At 53.5% G+C, this 17,962-nt stretch overlaps 1 protein-coding gene across 7 annotated transcripts in view; it reads right to left on the reverse strand.

Annotated features, from left to right (window-relative positions):
* Positions 1–24: 24 nt before the first annotated feature.
* SRCAP (Snf2 related CREBBP activator protein) overlaps positions 25–17,962 on the reverse strand; it is a 37,286-nt gene continuing 19,348 nt past the window's right edge. For 3 of the 7 annotated variants that reach the window (XM_033101829.1, XM_033101828.1, XM_033101830.1), the window contains exons 22-34: positions 17,346–17,510; positions 16,864–17,049; positions 16,381–16,647; positions 14,628–16,042; positions 8,928–9,193; positions 8,587–8,789; positions 6,817–6,986; positions 6,465–6,661; positions 6,256–6,370; positions 5,973–6,092; positions 3,293–3,487; positions 3,088–3,171; positions 341–2,986 (exon numbers count right to left, since the gene is read on the reverse strand). In XM_033101829.1, the coding sequence (XP_032957720.1) occupies positions 341–2,986; positions 3,088–3,171; positions 3,293–3,487; positions 5,973–6,092; positions 6,256–6,370; positions 6,465–6,661; positions 6,817–6,986; positions 8,587–8,789; positions 8,928–9,193; positions 14,628–16,042; positions 16,381–16,647; positions 16,864–17,049; positions 17,346–17,510 (6,029 nt within the window). Of the gene's footprint in view, positions 2,987–3,087; positions 3,172–3,292; positions 3,488–5,972; positions 6,093–6,255; positions 6,371–6,464; positions 6,662–6,816; positions 6,987–8,586; positions 8,790–8,927; positions 9,194–14,627; positions 16,043–16,380; positions 16,648–16,863; positions 17,050–17,345; positions 17,511–17,962 lie in introns of all 7 variants that reach the window. The other 4 variants (XM_033101832.1, XM_033101833.1, XM_033101831.1 and 1 more) reach the window with 4 other exon arrangements.

A 17,962-nucleotide genomic window follows, 5' to 3' on the forward strand; every position in this document is an offset into this window, starting at 1 on the left:
AAAAAAGAAACTCATTGTAGAGAAGCCCCTCTCCCTTCCCCTAAGGGTGCGGGGCTGTAAAAGACAGCTGGGGAATCAAGTACAAGGGGGTGGGGACAGAGACATCTTGCCACCCTTAACACTGCCCAGCCATGTGGGGTGGAAGGGAAGGGGGATGTGAAGTGCCCCGTTTCCATGACAACCAGTTGCCTACTCCCTACTTTGGTGGAAAGAAGGGAGAAGCCCCGTCTCCCCGGAGGCTTTCCCCCTCCAAAGACTTCAAGTAGTAGTTAGCAGAGTCGGCCGGGTCACGCACGGAAGGAGGGGCCATGGCGGAAAGCCCGGGCGAGGGGCAGCCCACTCACGTCTTGGCCTTGCGGCCTCTGTGACTACCAGTGGGGCCGGCCAGGGGGGGCGGGGCACTGCTGCGGAGGATGCGCTGGTCCCCTTGGGTGGTGGTCGCCCCAGGACGGTGGGGGCCAGGCCGGCGGCGTGGGGTTCCGTCCCCTTCCTCCTCACCCGAGGCGTCAGCCTCGGACTCCTCTACTGACCCCTCAGGCCCCGAGGGGCTGGGGGGCTGCAGGCGGCCCCGCTTTGCTGGCCCAGGACCCCTGCCAACTGGGACCCCCGCCCGCTTGCGAGGCACCTTTTCAGTCTCTAGCGGGGGGACTAGAGACCCTGGACGCAGCCGGGTCGAGCGCAGTTTGGGAGCCAATGAGACCAGGGGAGGTGTCAATTCTAGGCTACCTGGCCCGCCATCTGCTAAGTCCAGGTCATCCTGGAGGACGGCCACCACCATAGGCCCTTCGCCCTTCTGGCCCCGCAGCCCCTCCGCTTCCAGGCGCAGGCGTGCCAGGCGGGTGAAGGGGCGGCTCCCATCCTCATCAGAGGAGCTGCCCTCACTCTCCCCTTGGCCCTGGGGCTGCCGCCGCCTCCCCAGGCCGCAGCTCTCGAGGACAGAGGAGATGTCACGGTCCGCGGCAGGCAGCGGGCTGGGCCGAGGCGACGGGGGGTTCTTGGGAGGTCGGCCCCGCTTCCGCTTGGGTGGGGATGTTGAAATGGTGAGAGTGGTGACAGTGTTGGCGACAGGAGCAGTGGGACAGGCGAGGAGTGGTAGGGGCGATGGCAGCAGGAGTGGCTGTGTCCGGCTCTCTAAGTTGCCGTCCCCTGGAGAGGAGGAAATGGTCCCAGGAATGGGCAGATCTCGGGCCTTGGGGGGCCGCCCACGCCTCCGCTTCTCCACAGGTGAGAGGATGATGGACTCGGGTCTATGAACTGGCTGGGGTCCGACAGGCGGGGGCCCAGGACTAAGCGGGGCTCCCAGAACAGGCTCGGCAACAAGAAGGGTCTCCACCTCGGGGGCTGGGTCGGCCCCGTTGTTGTGTCCCTTGGAGGATGACGAAGGTGCCTCGTCCACCCCTTGCCCAGCCTCTGCGGGAGACCTGTTCTTCTTGGGGGGCCTCCCCCTCCGACGTTTCACAGCAGGAGGGGTGAAGGCAGGCAGCGCCCCTTCTCCATTCTCCGGGCTGCCCTCTCCAGGCACCGCCAGCTCAATGTGACGGCGAGCGATGAAGGGGTGCTGGGTGGGCGAGGGCAAAGTGGAGGGAGGAGCAGCTTCACAGAGCCCAGCGCAGGGAGGTGAGGAATCCGGCCCCGATGCGCTGTGGGCAGCCGGGCTTCCTGGGCAGGCCCCAGGCTCGGCGCCCCCGGGCCCCAGGGTGCTGGCAGGCCCCCGCTGCTGGCGCCGCCGCCGCACCAGCTCCTTTTCCTCCACCACAGTCACGAGCCGTCCTGGCAGCTTGCGAAGCACTTTGGGGCCTGGAGGCTGCCCCGGCCGCCCAGCCCCCTGACCCCGAATCTCTACGTCGGCACTGGTTCGCCGCCGAGGGGGCCGGGCCAGCAAAGGACCCTCAGGTGAGGAGCTGGCTGAGGACGAGGTTGATGGAGCTGTGGCCTCAGCGGGAACGAGATCCTGCGGCTTCTCTGGGCTGGAGGTGGGGGTCTGAGCTCCGAGCTCTTCTGCGTCCCTGTCGGCCTCGGACGGCTCGTCAGGGGCGGCTGAGGGTGGGAGCTCCAGGCCACTGTTCTCCCTCAGCTGTGCGGGCAACTCCTCCCCAGCGGGCAGCACTGTGAGAATGGTGCCCTCGGCAGGCTCTGGAAGCTCCTGCTCGGGACCACTGGGGAAGCTGCCCGCCTCCAGGATCGGGCTGGGGGCCGACGACGCCAGAGAAAGGCTCTTCTCTGACGCAGGCAGGATCTCGACAGCCACTGGCAACAGATCCTTAGGGGGCACGAGGGTAAGCGAGGAAGCCTCAGCGCTGGGCTCAGCCAGCTCCAGGGACTCGGCAGATGCCAACGCTTGGGCACACAGCTGCGCCTCAGGCCCCAAGGCCAAGGGCAGGTTGGTGACTCCAGGGGAGATGGGCAGGGAAGGGAGACCAAGCAGGAGAGGGGAGGTAGGAGTTAGGAGAGAAGTCTGGGCTGGAGGTGGGGTGTGAGCTGGTGGGGGTGTGCAGGCAGGAGGGGGTGTGCAGGCAGAGGAACACGAGGGGGGCATCTGTGGAGGAAGGGGGGGAGCAGGCAAGATATGGACAGGAAGCATGGAGACTGGGTTTGGGGCTGAAATGGGGGTGGGGGCAGGGATCGGGACAGGTGTCACAGCAGGAGCGGAGACCGGGGTGGGTCGCGGCCTCCCTGCCAGCCTGGGAACGCGCTCCCTGGCAGGACTGCAGCGGGGGGGCGTGGAGGTGCTGCGGGCAGGATGGGTGGACGCCACAGGAGTGTGGTTTGCCCCTTGAGTCTCAGCCCGGGCTCCCCGGAGACGCTCACTGACGCGCGTCCCTGGCCTTTCAGGGGCCTTGGCCTTCTTACTGCGCCGGTGGCTGCCGCCCCCAGGCCCACAGGAAACTTCATCTCCAGCCCCCGGCCCCTCTTCCTCCTCTTGGGGCAGGCGGAACACCTCTTCCTTGGCTTGGTCCAGGTCCTTGCGGGCAGCCTCCACCTGCTCCTGGCGACAAGAGCCCCCGGGCGGTCAGACAGGCAAGCGGGGCACTGAGCGGCAGAGCGCAGCAGCTTCCCACCTCCGTCCCCACCCCCACAACCACTCACCTCCGCCTGCTTGAGCTCCTCTCGGCTCACCTCCTCCAGTGAGGCTTCCAGGAATTTCATGGCATAGCGCTCAATGGGGGTCAACTGTGGGAGGAGCAGTGATGAACCCAGTGCCCAGGGCCCGTCCCCCACGCCTTTCTGCCCCCGGGTCCAGACACAGGCGGTACAGAGGGTGAGGCTGAGAGCTGCTGGGTCCAACACTGACCTGTTCCACAAGGGCGGCGATTTCCTGCTCGGCCCGGGACATCTCCTCATCTTCGGCCACAGGCCGACATGCCTCCTCGCCCTCACCAGCAGGAAACCCTTCGTTCTCGTTGAATTCCGCAAGCTCAGCTACCTGTTCGGCCTTGGCCTGGGTGGCTGCACGGATGTCCTCTTCATCCTCCGCCCGACACAGAGCCTGCGACGGTGGAAGGAGAAAACCCAGGACAATTCACCTTTACATCCTGTGATTTGATACCAGCAAAAGCTTGAGGCCAAGTTTATACCAAACCCAAAAAACAAAAACAAAAAAACAGCATCAGGCTGGGAGTCCTAAACCCTGGGTCCCAGGCCTGGATCTGTCCTTGTCTTTATTCATGGACAGGTCAATTTTTCTTTTTAGCTAGACAAATTCTCACCCTTCAGCTCTTTTCCTTTCTGTAAATGAACCAAATGCTTGGTGGGGAAGACAAATCAGCTAACTTTTTTTTTTTTTTTTTTTAATTGGGGAAGGGGAACAGCACTTTATTGGGGAACAGTGTGTACTTCCAGGACTTTTTTCCAAGTCAAGTTATTGTCCTTTCAATCTTAGTTGTGGAGGGTGCCATTCAGCTTCAAGTTGTTGTCCTTTCAGTCTTAGTTGTGGAGGGCGCAGCTCGGCTCCAGGTCCAGTTGCCTCCAGGTCCAGTTGCCGTTACTAGTTGCAGGGGGCACAGCCCACCATCCCTTGCGGGAGTCGAACCGGCAACCTTGTGGTTGAGAGGATGCACTCCAACCAACTGAGCCCTTTGGGAGCTCAGCGGCAGCTCAGCTCAAGGTGCCGTGTTCAATCTTAGTTGCAGAGGGCGCTGCCCACCATCCCTTGCGGGACTTGAGAAATTGAACTGGCCACCTTGTGGTTGAGAGCCCACTGGCCCATGTGGGAATCAAACCGGCAGCCTTCGGAGTTAGGAGCATGGAGCTCTAACCGCCTGAGCCACCGGGCTGGCCCCAAATCAGCAAATTTTTATGCAGCACTTTCCTCATCTATTAAATGAGGTCACGGAGCCTTTCCTGCCGACAGACATGTTTTCTGTCTTTAAACATACTGTATGTTTATAATTTATGAAGTGTTACAAGGGTGATATAAGGACTGGACTAAACTGGTTCTTCCCTCTACACAGATGATTCTTGAATAAATCAAGTATTGTCTTGGTCATATCCCAGGTTAAAAAAAAAAAATGGTTTATGACAGAACTCAACTCTCTACTGAGCCCCCAAAGTTACCAAAGCCAACGCAGTGGTCCCCAGGGGATGGAATGGACTTGCCCAGGGCCCCACCAGGGACAAAATAGCTAACTGCTGTAGAGACCTCTCACTCCTCTGTTCGAGTCAATCTTAGATCTTCTTAAAAAGCAGGAAGTTTTAAATACAACAAATCCCTAAGTCTTTTTGGCACTGAGATGCCTCATGACAACAGACTGGCCCCAGTTACTCTTCCCTTTGATGTGTGGGGAGATGACACCTGAGTCAGGGAGGTGCCTGCAGGGTCAGCGGTGGGGGAACGGGACCTGGTGGGAAAAGCGTCTCCACGACACTCGACACCTGGGCTTCCTAAACATCTGTCTATTTCTGAAAAGCTTTGAAAAAACACAAAAATACAAATGCCCAGACCTCACCTCCAAAAATGATCTAGTAGATTTTGAGATGGGGCCCAGGAATCAAATTTTTTTTTTTTTTTTTTAAGGAAGGCACAGCTCACAGTGGCCCATGCGGGGATCGAACCAGCAACCCTGGTGTTACCACCACTATGCTCTAACTAACTAAGCTAATCGGCCACCCCTCAAATCTTTCTAGAAGCCTTCCAGGTGATTCTATTATGCATCAATGTTTGGAAAACAGGTTCTATACCATGTCCAAAGCACTTAACCCACTATGCCATTTAATCCTCAGTCAACTTCCTTCTCATTAGCATTCACTACAGTGGAAAGTAAGGCTCAGCAGACCAAACAGACTGGCTTAACAAACACAACTATTAAAAAGCACTGTTGGGGCCGGCCCGGTGGCTCAGGCAGTTAAAGCTCCATGCTCCTAACTCCAAAGGCTGCCGGTTCGATTCCCACATGGGCCAGTGGGCTCTCAACCACAAGGTTGCCAGTTCAACTAGAGTCCCGCAAGGGATGGTGAGCTCTGCCCTCTGCAACTAAGACTGAACACGGCACCTTGAGCTGAGCTGCCGCTGAGCTCTCGGATGGCTCAGGTGGTTGGAGTGCATCCTCTCAACCACAAGGTTGCTGGTTCGACTCCCGCAAGGGATGGAGGGCGGCTCCCCCTGTAACTAGCAATGGCAACTGGACCTGGAGCTGAGCTGCGCCCTCCACAGCTAAGACTGAAAGGACAACAACTTGACTTGGAAAAAAAAAGTTCTGGAAGTACACACTGTTCCCAATAAAGTCCTGTGCCCCTTCCCCAACAAAATTTTTTTTTTTTTTTTTAAAAAGCACTGTTGGAACTCAAGTCTAGAACTAAAGACTTCAAATCCTGTCTTTTTCCTATGAAACCACGTGAACCAAGAAGCAATCCACCCGTAACTACCTAAGGCCAACTGTACCCTGGGAAGCAGCAAAAACAGTTCTTTCCTCCTGGACAAGCTCAGTGGACTGAGCAACAGAACACTGTACCCGTTGACCCCACTCTTTGGTCACCTGCTCCAGGATGTGGGTCTGCTTGCTGGCCACAGTCTCTTCGTCCTCTTCAGGGGCCGAGGACACAGACGAGCCAGACGGCTCTTCCAGGGGCATATCAAACAGCTCTCGGATGGTCTGCTTTGGAGAGAACAGAGGGAGAAGTGTTGGAGTCCATGGAACGCTGGCCCTGTGTCTCCAACTAGGAGGCACCACAGGTCTGCAGAGCCCAAGCACCCCTTTAAGCAGAGGAACGCCCGCCTACAGGCAGAGCAGACGTCCCGCCCGGCTGGAGGGTCAGTACCTGTTTAAAATAGGCCGTGGTAAAGTTGCCCCCCTCGATGGCCATGTCCCCCAGCATCCTCTTCTGATTGGCCTTTTTCAGAATGTTCTCCTCCACTGTCCGTTCACTGATGAGCCTACAGGGCGACGCAAGCCATGTGTGAACAGCCAGATGCATCCAGAAAACCCTACGGGCAAAGAGGAAGCTGGGGAAGGGAGGGGAGGCGACACCTGTAGATGTGAACGTCTCGGGTCTGGCCAATCCGGTGACAGCGGTCCTGGGCCTGAGCATCCATGGTGGGGTTCCAGTCGCTGTCATAGAAAACAACTGTGTCCGCCCCCGTCAGGTTCACGCCCACACCCCCACTACGAGTTGAAAGGATGAAGCAGAATATGCGTTTGTCTGCATTGAATCGTTCCATCAAGGCCTAGAGGGAAAGGGGAAAAAAAAGCATTAGGAGACATTCCCAGACATAGACCCAAAACAGACCCAAGGTTTACTGGGGCCCCTCCTTGGACCCCAAGGTCTGGAAAAAGGAGACAGGAGAGGTGAGCCCCTAAGGGCTACAGATGCCAGGATTACCTGTCTCTGTTCAACTCTCGTGGACCCATCCAGACGCAGGTAGAGGTGGCCGTGGTAGGTGAGAAACTGCTCCAGCACATCCAGCATCCGGGTCATCTGGGTGAATATGAGCACCCGGTGGCCCTCCGCCTTGAGCTGGCGCAACAGCACAGCCAACGTCTGCAACTTTCCTGAAGAGACAACGAAGGGGTACCGGGAGCTAGCTACAGGCTGGGGTGGGGCGGACACTCAGTCCTGGAAAGCTGTCGTTGAAAGACAATCAAAGTTTTAGGCCAGGATCTCAGAGCCTAGGATGTCAAAAATGTTTGGCTTTGTATATTCTCTCCCCTTAAGGGTTCCTTGCCCTCTTCAGTCTGCTCCTGGCTCGGATCTAACTTCTCTGAGTCTAACTAGGGGCGAAGATCTAGACCCTCAGGAGAAAAAGGGGATCCTCAATGGCTGTTAAACACTACACTGAGTTACAGCCACTGAAACACACAACGGATTCACCAGATGGGTATCAACAAATCCACTGACGTCCTGGCTTCCAGACAGGGACTGAAGGTGACTGAGGTCAGAACCAGAGGAGCAAGGAGCTCAGGTTACCTAGCTCGATAGCCCATCAAACACAAAACTAACTCCTATAACATTTTTGGTAAGTCACTCTGAAACACTCTGAACAAATACTTGCAATGCATCAACTCTGATTTCAAATATTGTTTTTTACTAAAATACGTATTGAGCACATATTAATAAAAATTCTGCAGTCTTTCTTGTATTCTAAGACATTTAGGAAATCTCTAAAAACATGTTCCTATAACTACATCAGTGCAGGGCTGCGGCTAAAAGACTGTTGGTTAACAGGACCTGATTATCTTGTGGACACCTGGCAAAGACACCTGGGTCCCAGGAGGTGCGTCATGACTGGTCTGCATAATTAGCCAGAGTTCCTCTTTGCTATTTCCCTGGGTCGGTCACTGCTGTAGGAAGGGGCACATGGCCCAATTTGAGCCAATGAGCTGTGAGGCAAAGTCAGCTGGGGGGGCGGCAGGGGTGGGAGGCTTTCTTTCCCAGGAAAGAAGACCTGCTAAGAGTATTCTGTCAAGCCCTCTCTTCCTGCTTAGAGCAGTTGCTGTGCTCCCCGGAGTGCAGCCATGTTAAGACCACGAAGAACTAAGCATGAGAACACGAAGCCAGAAGCTACGGGTGGTGTAAAGCGAGGCAGAAAGGTGGGAGACCCTGGGCCCTGAAGATGCCACTGCGCCAGATGTGCACCGCTGTTCCCGGACTTTCCCGTTCAGGAAACAGTAAACGCGCTCTCGTGGTTTAAGGCACCGGGGCTGGTTTCTGTTATTTGCAGCCAAATGCGTTCTAACAAGCAGGATTCTAACCAAAAGATCAGGATTCTCATCTTTTCCCAAAACGAAATCAACTATTTACTGTGCAGGCTGACACCACTGCATCTTTACTCACAAATCTGAAAGCTGTGTACTGTGCCATCTCATTTGCTATTGTATCCCCAATGATTAGCAAAATGCCGTTCACAAAATAGTCACTGAATGAATGAATGAGTGAGCACACATTTTCAACTTTCATCAAAGTCAAACACACGAATGCCAAGGATCCGTTGTAAGGCCTACAATTCTCCACCTTGCCCATCAGCACAAGCTAAAAACCGGTCTCAGGTTTAATGAAACCCACACAGGCTGTATGTACAGCGTCCCTGATATAACAATCTGGCTGTTGAGGCAGGAAAGAAGGCCAGGGACCCTTCCTGGCCAATGCACTCACCGCAGTCATACTGGATGAGCCTCAAGTCGGGGAACTGGGTGCGCATGTTGCACACAATACGGTGCAAAGGACGGGCCCGGGGCCAGAGCTCACAGGCCAGCTGCTCCTGGAAGGCCGCCTGGCGCGGGGCCAGCCAAGGAGGCGGGTGGCAGGCATGCAGGGAAGGGGCAGGTGCCTCCACAGGAGGCATGACGAAGATGAACCTGCAAGAGAAAGAAGGCGAGAGTCTGAGAGACTGAACTCCGAAGGGGCCCGGAAGTCAGCACCTTCACCAGCCCTGAGCGCTACATCCGCTCAGAGGCTGCAAGCCCCTCTTCCCATTCACACTCAGCCTGGCCCACCTCTCAATGATTTCCGACAGCTGGTCCAGTCGTTGCTGGGGAAACAGTACAGCCCGGCGGGCAGCCTCAGTATAAGTCCAAAAGGTGGGGTGGCTGGGGCGAGGAGAACAGGGGCCGACGGGGCTGGCAACAGGTTGGGGGAGGGTACAGAAATCCAGGACTTCGGTCCCGTACACGGGGGCCAGGGCTCCATGAGTCTCGCTAAGTTGGAAAATCCGTTCCAGGCGTTCAGACCGCTGTCGCTTCCGCTTTTCCTCTAGAGAGTCCTAGGGATGAGAGAGAAAAAAATAAAAAATAAACAGAAAAGAGTAATCAGTGTCCTCATAGAAAACCTGACAGTGCCTCTCAGAATTACACATCATCTGTTGAAACCGTAGGATTCAAACACACTACGCTTTTAGTACTCTGCCAAGTCACCAATGACGGGCACTACCCTTCACAACGTCAATGAAATAACCTCTCTCCAAGAAAAAAACCATCTTCCCTGTACGCCACCAAAGCAGAATGCCTGAATATTCAAAGTTAAGATCTACATCACCAACAAGCTTACAGAACAGATGGGAACCTCCTATATAACACTTGGATCTTCTTGCAGTAGATCCAAAACAATGATTACAAGCCTTCCTGAAATCACCGACCAGGATAGAGAGGGGTTAACCAAATCCACAGTTTTCTGCCAGGGGCCAGCCTGGGATGAGACGGGACAGTAACCAGACATCTAGGTGGCATCACCGGAGAGAGAAAAGAGGCGTGCCCTGCCAGAGAGGAAAATTCGTCTGACTTTGACTCAATCCTTTCCCATCTCTGTTCCCAGTTTCACAGGCTATAAAACCACCTTTTCTTTCTTTTTTTTTTTTTTTAAGCACTTAACACACTTGTAGCTTTACATCTGTGAATGCTTTGATTCGTGTCTTCTACCCACTAAACTGTAGTCCCATATAACATGAGCTGTGTCTGATCTCGTTCACGATAACCACTCAATGCCATGTTTCCCTGAAAATAAGACCGGGTCTTATAATAATTTTTGCTCCAAAAGACACACTGGGGCGTATTTTCAGGGGATGTCTTATTTTTTCGTGTACGACAATCTACATTTATTCAAATACAGTCATGTCATCTTCTTCTGGAACATCGTCATAACGTACTAACTGCGTCCGTCTGGCTGATGATCTTAACTGGGCCTTATTTTGGGGGTAGGTCTCATTTTCGGGGAAACATGGTATCTAGCTCAGTGTCTGGCACAGAGTAGGCTCTTGATAAACATCTCTTAATAGAATGAACAAATAATAAAGACTGGCTCCCAGAGACGGTGCTGCCAAACAGCAGTGCCCCAAATCTCCCTTCTTGCCTGCTGCCTTGAGCTTAACTCTTGGCTCCTTCTGATCTAAGTGAGAAGGGAAAGCATCTGAGCAGAGGGAAAAATCAATGCAAGTCAGACCTCAAAGAGTAGGAGCAAAGGAGGAAATATTTGATGGAACTGGGGCTGGTACCATGGATCTGAAAAGAGACTTGTATCCAGGATATATGAAGAACTCTTACAACTCGATAATATGTAAAATCATCCAATCAAAAAGGGCAAAGGATCTGAAGAGACATCTCTTCGAAGACACACAAATGGGCAACAACCCCTGAAAAGACACTCAACATCATTGGCCGTCAGGAAAATGCAAATCAAAACAAGATACCACTTCATACCCACTAGAAGGGCTAAAATGAAAAACACGACAAACAAGTGTCAGCAGAGATGGGGAGAACCCAGAACCCCTACCGGCTGCTGGTAGGAATGTAAAATGGTGCAGCCCCTTTGGGAAACTGCCTGGCAGGTCCTCCAACGGTTAAACCCAGTTACCACGAGGCCCTGCAATTCCATTCCTAGGTGTTTATCCAATTATCACTGAAAACATGAAAAGAAACAAAATCTTATGTTCATACCGTATTTCCCCGAAAATAAGCCCTAACATGATTTTTCAGGATGCTCGTAATATAAGCCCTATCCCAAAAATAAGCCCCAGTTAAGATGGTCAGCCAGACAGACGCATTTAGGATGTCCATTGCAACACACAACAGATGCACTGAATTATAAAATAATATTTATAATTAAATATAAATATTATTGACATTAATATTTAAAATAAATGGCAATATAATCATTTGTAAATACCCAAGCGGGAGCCTTTGGATGAGAGCTAAATGCCTACGTAAACAGATGAACTCCAGACTTACTGCCGAATAACCAATCGGAGTACAGATATAACGCATGAATAACATGCGCACTTGATAACGAACGGACGTGGTTGTGGCTAATATCAATCTTCATAATTCAATACGTCATGTGTTGTAACGGACGTACATAATGCACTCGTGTGAAATAAAGAAACGTTTTCTGAATTTTGGTGCCTGCATTTTTCGTCGCTTTTGTGTGGACCATTATTAACTGTCATCATTTTTGTTGCCACTCCTGTCTCGTAAGTCTTCAGTTAAGATTTAATGGTAGATTTAAAAGGAATAATATCTAGACCCCCAAACAAAATGAATGCAAAAAGAAAGAGCTATTCCATCGAGTACAAGAAAGGAATCGTGGGGGACTCCCGGGGCCAGAATCTTATGGCTTTCTGCAAAGAGAAGAAGCTGTATCTCCAAATAGTCCAAAAATGGTGAGCAGAGTGCAATAACCTCAGTCAACAAGTAGACGAGGGAAATGCTAAGAAGTGCAAGTGTGGATCAGGTCGGCAACCATTATTTCCTGAGCTGGAAGACTTCATCTGTGAATGGATTGCTGACAGGAGAGCAAAGGCTTTGGTCGTGCGCAGGGCTGATATTCAAGCATTTGCCCTTGCAATGGCACCACAGTTAGAAATATCCTCAGAAGAATTCAAAGCATCACAATACTGGCTGGATGGCTTCCTTCAGCGATATGAACTGTCTCTAAGATCGGCAACACTGTTTAAGCTGGAAGATACTTAAGTTATTAAACATGCACTTGCATTCAAGTCCTTTGTTAATGACATCGCCTTTTCTAAATACCAAGTCTCCAACATGATTGTGACGGATGAAACTGCAGTGTTTATGGGCCAAGGATCTCAAATGACAATTGGTCAGGGGGTGCCTCGTCAATCTACATTCCCTCCACTGGTTACGAAAGTGCACGTGATACCTGTATTTTGGCAATTCCTCTGGATGGAAAGAAAGCCCCAGCTTTAATCACCACTAAGGGCAAGAAAGATAAGGTTGAACGTGTTTCAGGCATTTATGTTCTTGAAACCACAAGAGCCTGGTGCACACAAGCAGTTATGAGGAAGTGGGTCGATTTAATGCTGCCACTTGTTTGACGAGGTGGCCAAAGAGGTCTGCTAGTCTGGGATTCAGCCAGCACTCAGCACACTAAAGACACGAAGAACTTCCTTGCAGAGAGAAGAATAGATCAAATAATGATTCCCGCAGGAATAACTGCCTATCTCCAGATTCAATATTGCAATAAACAAGCCATTCAAGGACCATTTGCACATGGAAATCAATGACTACATTGAAAATAGAATGGAGAGAAATCACGTGGAAACTTTGTGAAGCCTAGACTGCAAGAGGTCGTGACTTGGGTGAAGAATTCCTGGGATAAAATCACTGACAGCTGTGTTGCCAATGCACTATGAGCAGGCTACACAGACAAGACATGCTCATTTAAGGAGAGCTCTATTGCTGGACATGAGAGATTGGGGCCAATGGTTCTACAAGAAAGAGTCACAAGAAATTCAAGCTGGAATTTGGGGTTTGGAGAGTTATGACGATGTTCCAGAAAAAGATGACATGACTGCATTTGAATAAATGTAGATTTTTGTACATGAATAAATGAATAAATGTAGATTATTGTACATGAAAAAAATAAGACATTCCCTGAAAATAAGCCCTAATGCATCTTTTGAAGCAAAAATTAATATAAGACCCAGTCTTATTTTCAGGGAAATTCGCTAGCTGTATTATTCATAACAGCCAACAAGCAGAAATAATCCAACCGTCCCCATCAACTGATGAATAGATAAATAAAATGTGGTATGTCCATACCATGAATTATTCAACAATTAAAAAGTGAAGTATGAGCTATAATGATAAAATGGTACGTGCTGTAACATGAATGAACCTCAAAAACATTAAGCTAAGTGAAAGAAGTCAATCACAAAAGACCATGTATTACATGGCTCCATAGGTGAATTTACGAGGACAAAAAACAATTAGCAGTTGCCGAGAGCAACGAGGCATGGCGGGGGTTCAAGGAGGACAGCTAAGGGTGTGGGGGGGGGTTTGTCAGGGCCACGAAAATGCTCTAAAGTATGACAACAAACAGTCACACTACTCTGTGAACACATTACACTAAAAGCCACTCAACTATGTACTTTACATGGGTTAACTACATGGTATGTGATTTATATCTCAAACTGTAAAGAAAAGAAGTGTCCAGAAGCTGCTACCTGCTTCAGAGCCACCAGAGTGTAGCAGAGCGCACGCGGGCTGACCCTCGGGCTAGGAGCCAGGCTCTCCTCCACTTCCAACAAGCCAGCCCAACCTGGCAGCGTCAGAAAAGGACAAGATGTGGAGTCAGTGGCCCTGAGGGAGGTGAGGTGCAGAGTCAGAGGCAGCTCGGCAACAGTGAGAAACAGACAGAGGGCTCCAGGGACTCCCCAGATCACTCTTCTAGTTAGCTCCTGGGTTACTGACTTGAATGTGAGTTTTAAGTTTAACGTAACCAAACATATATGGAACCGCATAGGTGTATATGGGGAAAAAAAGGCTAGAGAAAGCTGGCGAAGGAACAGGGAAGAGAGTTCTCTGTACAGCCCACTGAATCACCATGGAGATGAAGAACTACGCGAGATGACCATCAAAGTCACAAAGAACCACATTCCATGGTGTCACCCCTCCCTTAGAAGTTCAAATACTTGAGGATGGTAATAATTGTCGCAACTGAGAAATGTCAAAGTAAGCCCTGCTGCCTCTCGTGGGCGAGAGAAAGCAATGGAGTCAGAACATCTCTGTTCTCACAAGTTGTGTGACTTTCGTATCATTTAATGGGCGAGATTCTTCATCCTGAAAATGAGATGAGATGCCAACACTAACTCAAAAGAGCAAGCAAAATACAGAGACCAATGGGAACAAGAAGGCCCTAAACACAATAGTGATTAATAGTTTTAAAAATACATTAGGTCCCTGGGGCGGCCAATGGCTCAGTTAGAGCGCGAGCTCTCAACAAGGTTGCTGGTTCAATTCCCACGTGGGATGGTGGCTGCGCCCCCTGCAACTAAGATTGAAAACGGCGAATGGACTTGGAGCTGTGCTGCACCCTCCACAACTAGATTGAAGGATAAGACTTGGAGCTGATGGGCCCTGGAGAAACACACTGGTCCCCAATATTCCCCAATAAAAATTAAAACAACAAAAAAAAATCATTAGTTTAAAAACAAAAAACAAAAAAGAAAACCACGTAAGGTCCCCAATCACCCCCCCGAGCAAAGTGGAACATGACTTATTATTCCCACTTTACAAATAAGGACACAGACCCAGAAGACTCGTCCAATGGCACTCAAGTGTCAGGTCCACAAAACTAGGCTCTGTCATTTCCCAAAAGTGACATTATTCTGTGCCATTCACCCTACTGACACTCCAGAGAAACTCAACTCCCCAACCCCTCTCCTTCAAGAAAGTACAACTTACCAGATAGAAAGGGGACCGAGGTGGCGGTGGGGGCTGGCGCCGAGGCCGGGGACCACTGAACGAGGTAGCAGTGGAGGGGGGACTGGGGGGCCCAGAGCGCAACGTCAGTGTCTCAGGCTCCTCCTTGGAAACAGGCAGCCGGGATACCATGGTGACAGGCAAGGGAGCGGCACCAGACGTGGCACCCACCAGGGAGGGTGCCTGAGAAGCTGGGGCCAATGCCAGAGTCTGAGCTGCGGCCGGGCCCAAGGCGGACCCTGCAACTGGGGCAGGGCTCAAGGTCAGCGTTTGCACTGAAGCTGGGGCCAGGAGTGGAGCAGATGACGACACCGGAGCCAAAGTCAGAGTGTGAGCTGGGCTGGGGCCCATCGGAGAAGCAGGAGCCAGAGGGGGTGCTGGAGCCAGAGACAGCGTCTGAGCTGGAGTCGGTACCAGGGGTGATGCTGGAGTCAGTGACAGCGTCTGAGTGGGAAAGGGCCCCTGGGGGTTCCCTGTCGCCAGAGAGAGGTTCTGAGATGGCGACGATCCACCAAGAGTGTGTGCTAAAGCTGGGGTTAAGGCTGGTGCCTGCGCAGAAACCGGGCTTGGCAGAGGCGATGGAACCGGGGCTGGTACCATAGTCTGAGTTGATGATGGAGCCAACACAGGAGTTGGGACTGACACCAGTGAAGACGCTGAGGCTAAAGGAGTTCCTGGAGCAGATGATGAAGCCAGAACTGGAACCGGAGTCTGTGATGGAGCCAGGACTGGAAGAGGAGTCAGAGAAGAAGCTGGAGGAGCCAGGATTGCTGTCTGTGGAGCTGCCATGGGAGCCAGAGAGGTGGCTAGAGCCTGAGGTGCAGAAGGTGCTGGAGCCAGAAGGGAAGCCTGAGCTGGAGCTGGATTTGGTGCTGCCGGAAAAGAATTGGCCAGAGCAGAAGCTGGCACCAGGACAGGTGAACACGCTGGGGCCGTGGCTGAGTTCAACCCTGGAACATGTGGAGAGGCTGGAGCCAACAACAGAGGGTGAGCAGGTGCCTGAGACGGGGACAGGGATGGAGCTGTGGCCAAACCAAGAGTCAAGCCTGCCGCTGACGGGGAAGCCCCAGCTGGTGCCAAAGAGGGAAGTCCAGGCGCCGCAGACACAACAGGTGCCAGTGTCGGAGTCACATTGGTCAACAGAGCTGGGCCTGAAGCCGAAACAGGTAAGGGTGCTGAGATGGGGATGGGTAGCGGAGCGGAGGCTGGGGTAGCAGGTGCGCTGGACACTGAGATGGGGAGTGAGGACGGCGCTGGAGCCGCGACCGTAGAGGTCCCAGGACTGGCAAGGGGAGAGGAGTTGGGAACTGGTGCTGGAGAAGAGGCTGGCCCAGGGAGCGAGGACGACACAGGAAGAGGAGAGGAGATGGTCAAGGGCGCAGCTCCGGGTGCTGATGCTGTGGAGACAGAGGAGGAGTTCGCTCGGAATTCTGTTCTTCCTCCTCCTGTTACCCTGCCCCGACTCTTCCCTTACCCCAAGCTTCACCTAAAACCTTCACTCCCCCACCAGGGCTCAAAGATCCAAGGGACCTGACAACTGAGCATTTCCTTTCCCGCCAAGGTTCCAGCAAACGTATCCTGGAGTTAGGCCAGGGCTCGGCAGCCCAGCTCAGGGGCCCCAGCCCAGCAGGTCAGTCTGCGGGAGGACGACGGGGTCTGTTGTGACTGAGAGACCGCGGGGCCATCCTATCCCCGATCCTGGCAAACATTTCTGGCCTCGGCCACCTGGACTCACCACTGACTTCGGGCGACGGGCTGTGGAGCAGCTTGAGAAGGGGCCTCACCAGGGTGGACGTGGGGATGGGGGCCCGGGCGGTACCCAGAGCAGGTGTGGGCAGCCGGCCAGGGGTTAATGTGGAGCGTGGAGTCAACACAGTTGGAAGCCCAGAGCTCGGAGGCCGTGGTGCTGGCGCCAATGGAGGCACAGGAGTCAGTCCGTCCCGAGGGGTCTGTCTCACTACAATCTTCACCACGCCCGTGTTGTTCACCATGGTTGGTGGCACTGCAAGAGGAAGCTACATTGAGGGGAAGGCAGAAAAGAAACGAGAGACCCAAAGGATGGAAGAAGGCCGGGGCAGGACAGGGCGGCAGACACACGCTGGAGATACTGACAAGGGAAAAGAGCCCTGGGCAGGCGGGGCGGCGGCAGAAGCCCGGGGCGGGCCTGCGAGTGCCCCGGCCGGCGGGAGCGCAGCGATGGGGAAGCCAGGAGCCTCACCCTGGTTAGCAGCAAGCGGAAGGCTGAGGCCAGTGGGGGCAGGGGTGGTGCTGGGGGTCGAAGAAGGCAGCACAGAGACAGGGGTGGGGCCAGGGGGCGGGGCCACGGCCTGGATGAGGGCCACGTGGGCAGGCTGGCTGATGAGGTGGTGCTGCCCCCCTGCTGACACCAAGTGCACCACATTCCCTGGGTGGAGGGGAGAGAGAGAGAGAGAGAAAGAGAGAGAGAGAAGCAGCTATCAGCAGGAGGAAGGCAGAGGCTAGGGTCTAAGAGGAACGGGAAAGAACATGGAGAACTGCTCTGGGATGACCTCAGCCTGATCTGTCAGTACCTCCCTCCAAACCTTCCCCCGCCCCGCCCCCCCCCGCCCCCACTGAAAGCTAGGCAAAGAAACAGAAAGGTTGACGTCTGAAAAGAGCCACAAATACAAGACGACAAGGAGGAAGAGGAAAAAGGCAGGACAGGGGGTGGGTTTTACCTACTTTGCAGCGGGCGGGGCTGCCCCACAGCCAGCTGGCGCACCTGGGCACCAGTCAAGGTCAGCTTGTTGCCCTGGATTTGGAAGGTCAGAGGCTTGCTGCCCCCTGCACTAGCCACTGGACGTTGTGCCAGGGAGGCCAGCTGCCCGATGCTGACCACTTCGCCTGCTACGAACAAAGAAGGGGCTCATGCGCACGGGGCTCTCCGCAGGCCCTCGCGAGGGGCCCGGGGCCCCCACCCCACCCCTCACTTCAGCACCTTCCAGCCAGCGCAACCTTGGCCTAAGGGCTTCTCCTCACACCCCCCGCCCCTTGCTCAGCAACCCCCTTCCATCCTCTCACGGCCTGCATCTTCCTGAGCCAATCAGCACCCCGCCCCCTCACTGCCCTTCCACGCCAGCCCTGCCGCTGTTTACTCCTCTGGGTGTCGTCCCCCCACGAGACTGAACCAACTCCCTGAAGCTCTGACGCCGCTATGCATCACCCGTGTCTGGCAGAGCACCTAACGTGTGTGAGCGACCCAGACTGATGCTCTCATGTTCCCGAGCTTTTCTCCCCCAGCTCCCGGGACAGAAGCCTTGCTCCCCCCTCAGGGGACCCCCCTCACAGAGCCCTGGCCA

Source organism: Rhinolophus ferrumequinum (assembly GCF_004115265.2).
Source record: "Rhinolophus ferrumequinum isolate MPI-CBG mRhiFer1 chromosome 15 unlocalized genomic scaffold, mRhiFer1_v1.p scaffold_54_arrow_ctg1_1, whole genome shotgun sequence".
Classification (NCBI taxonomy): Eukaryota; Metazoa; Chordata; class Mammalia; order Chiroptera; family Rhinolophidae; genus Rhinolophus; species Rhinolophus ferrumequinum.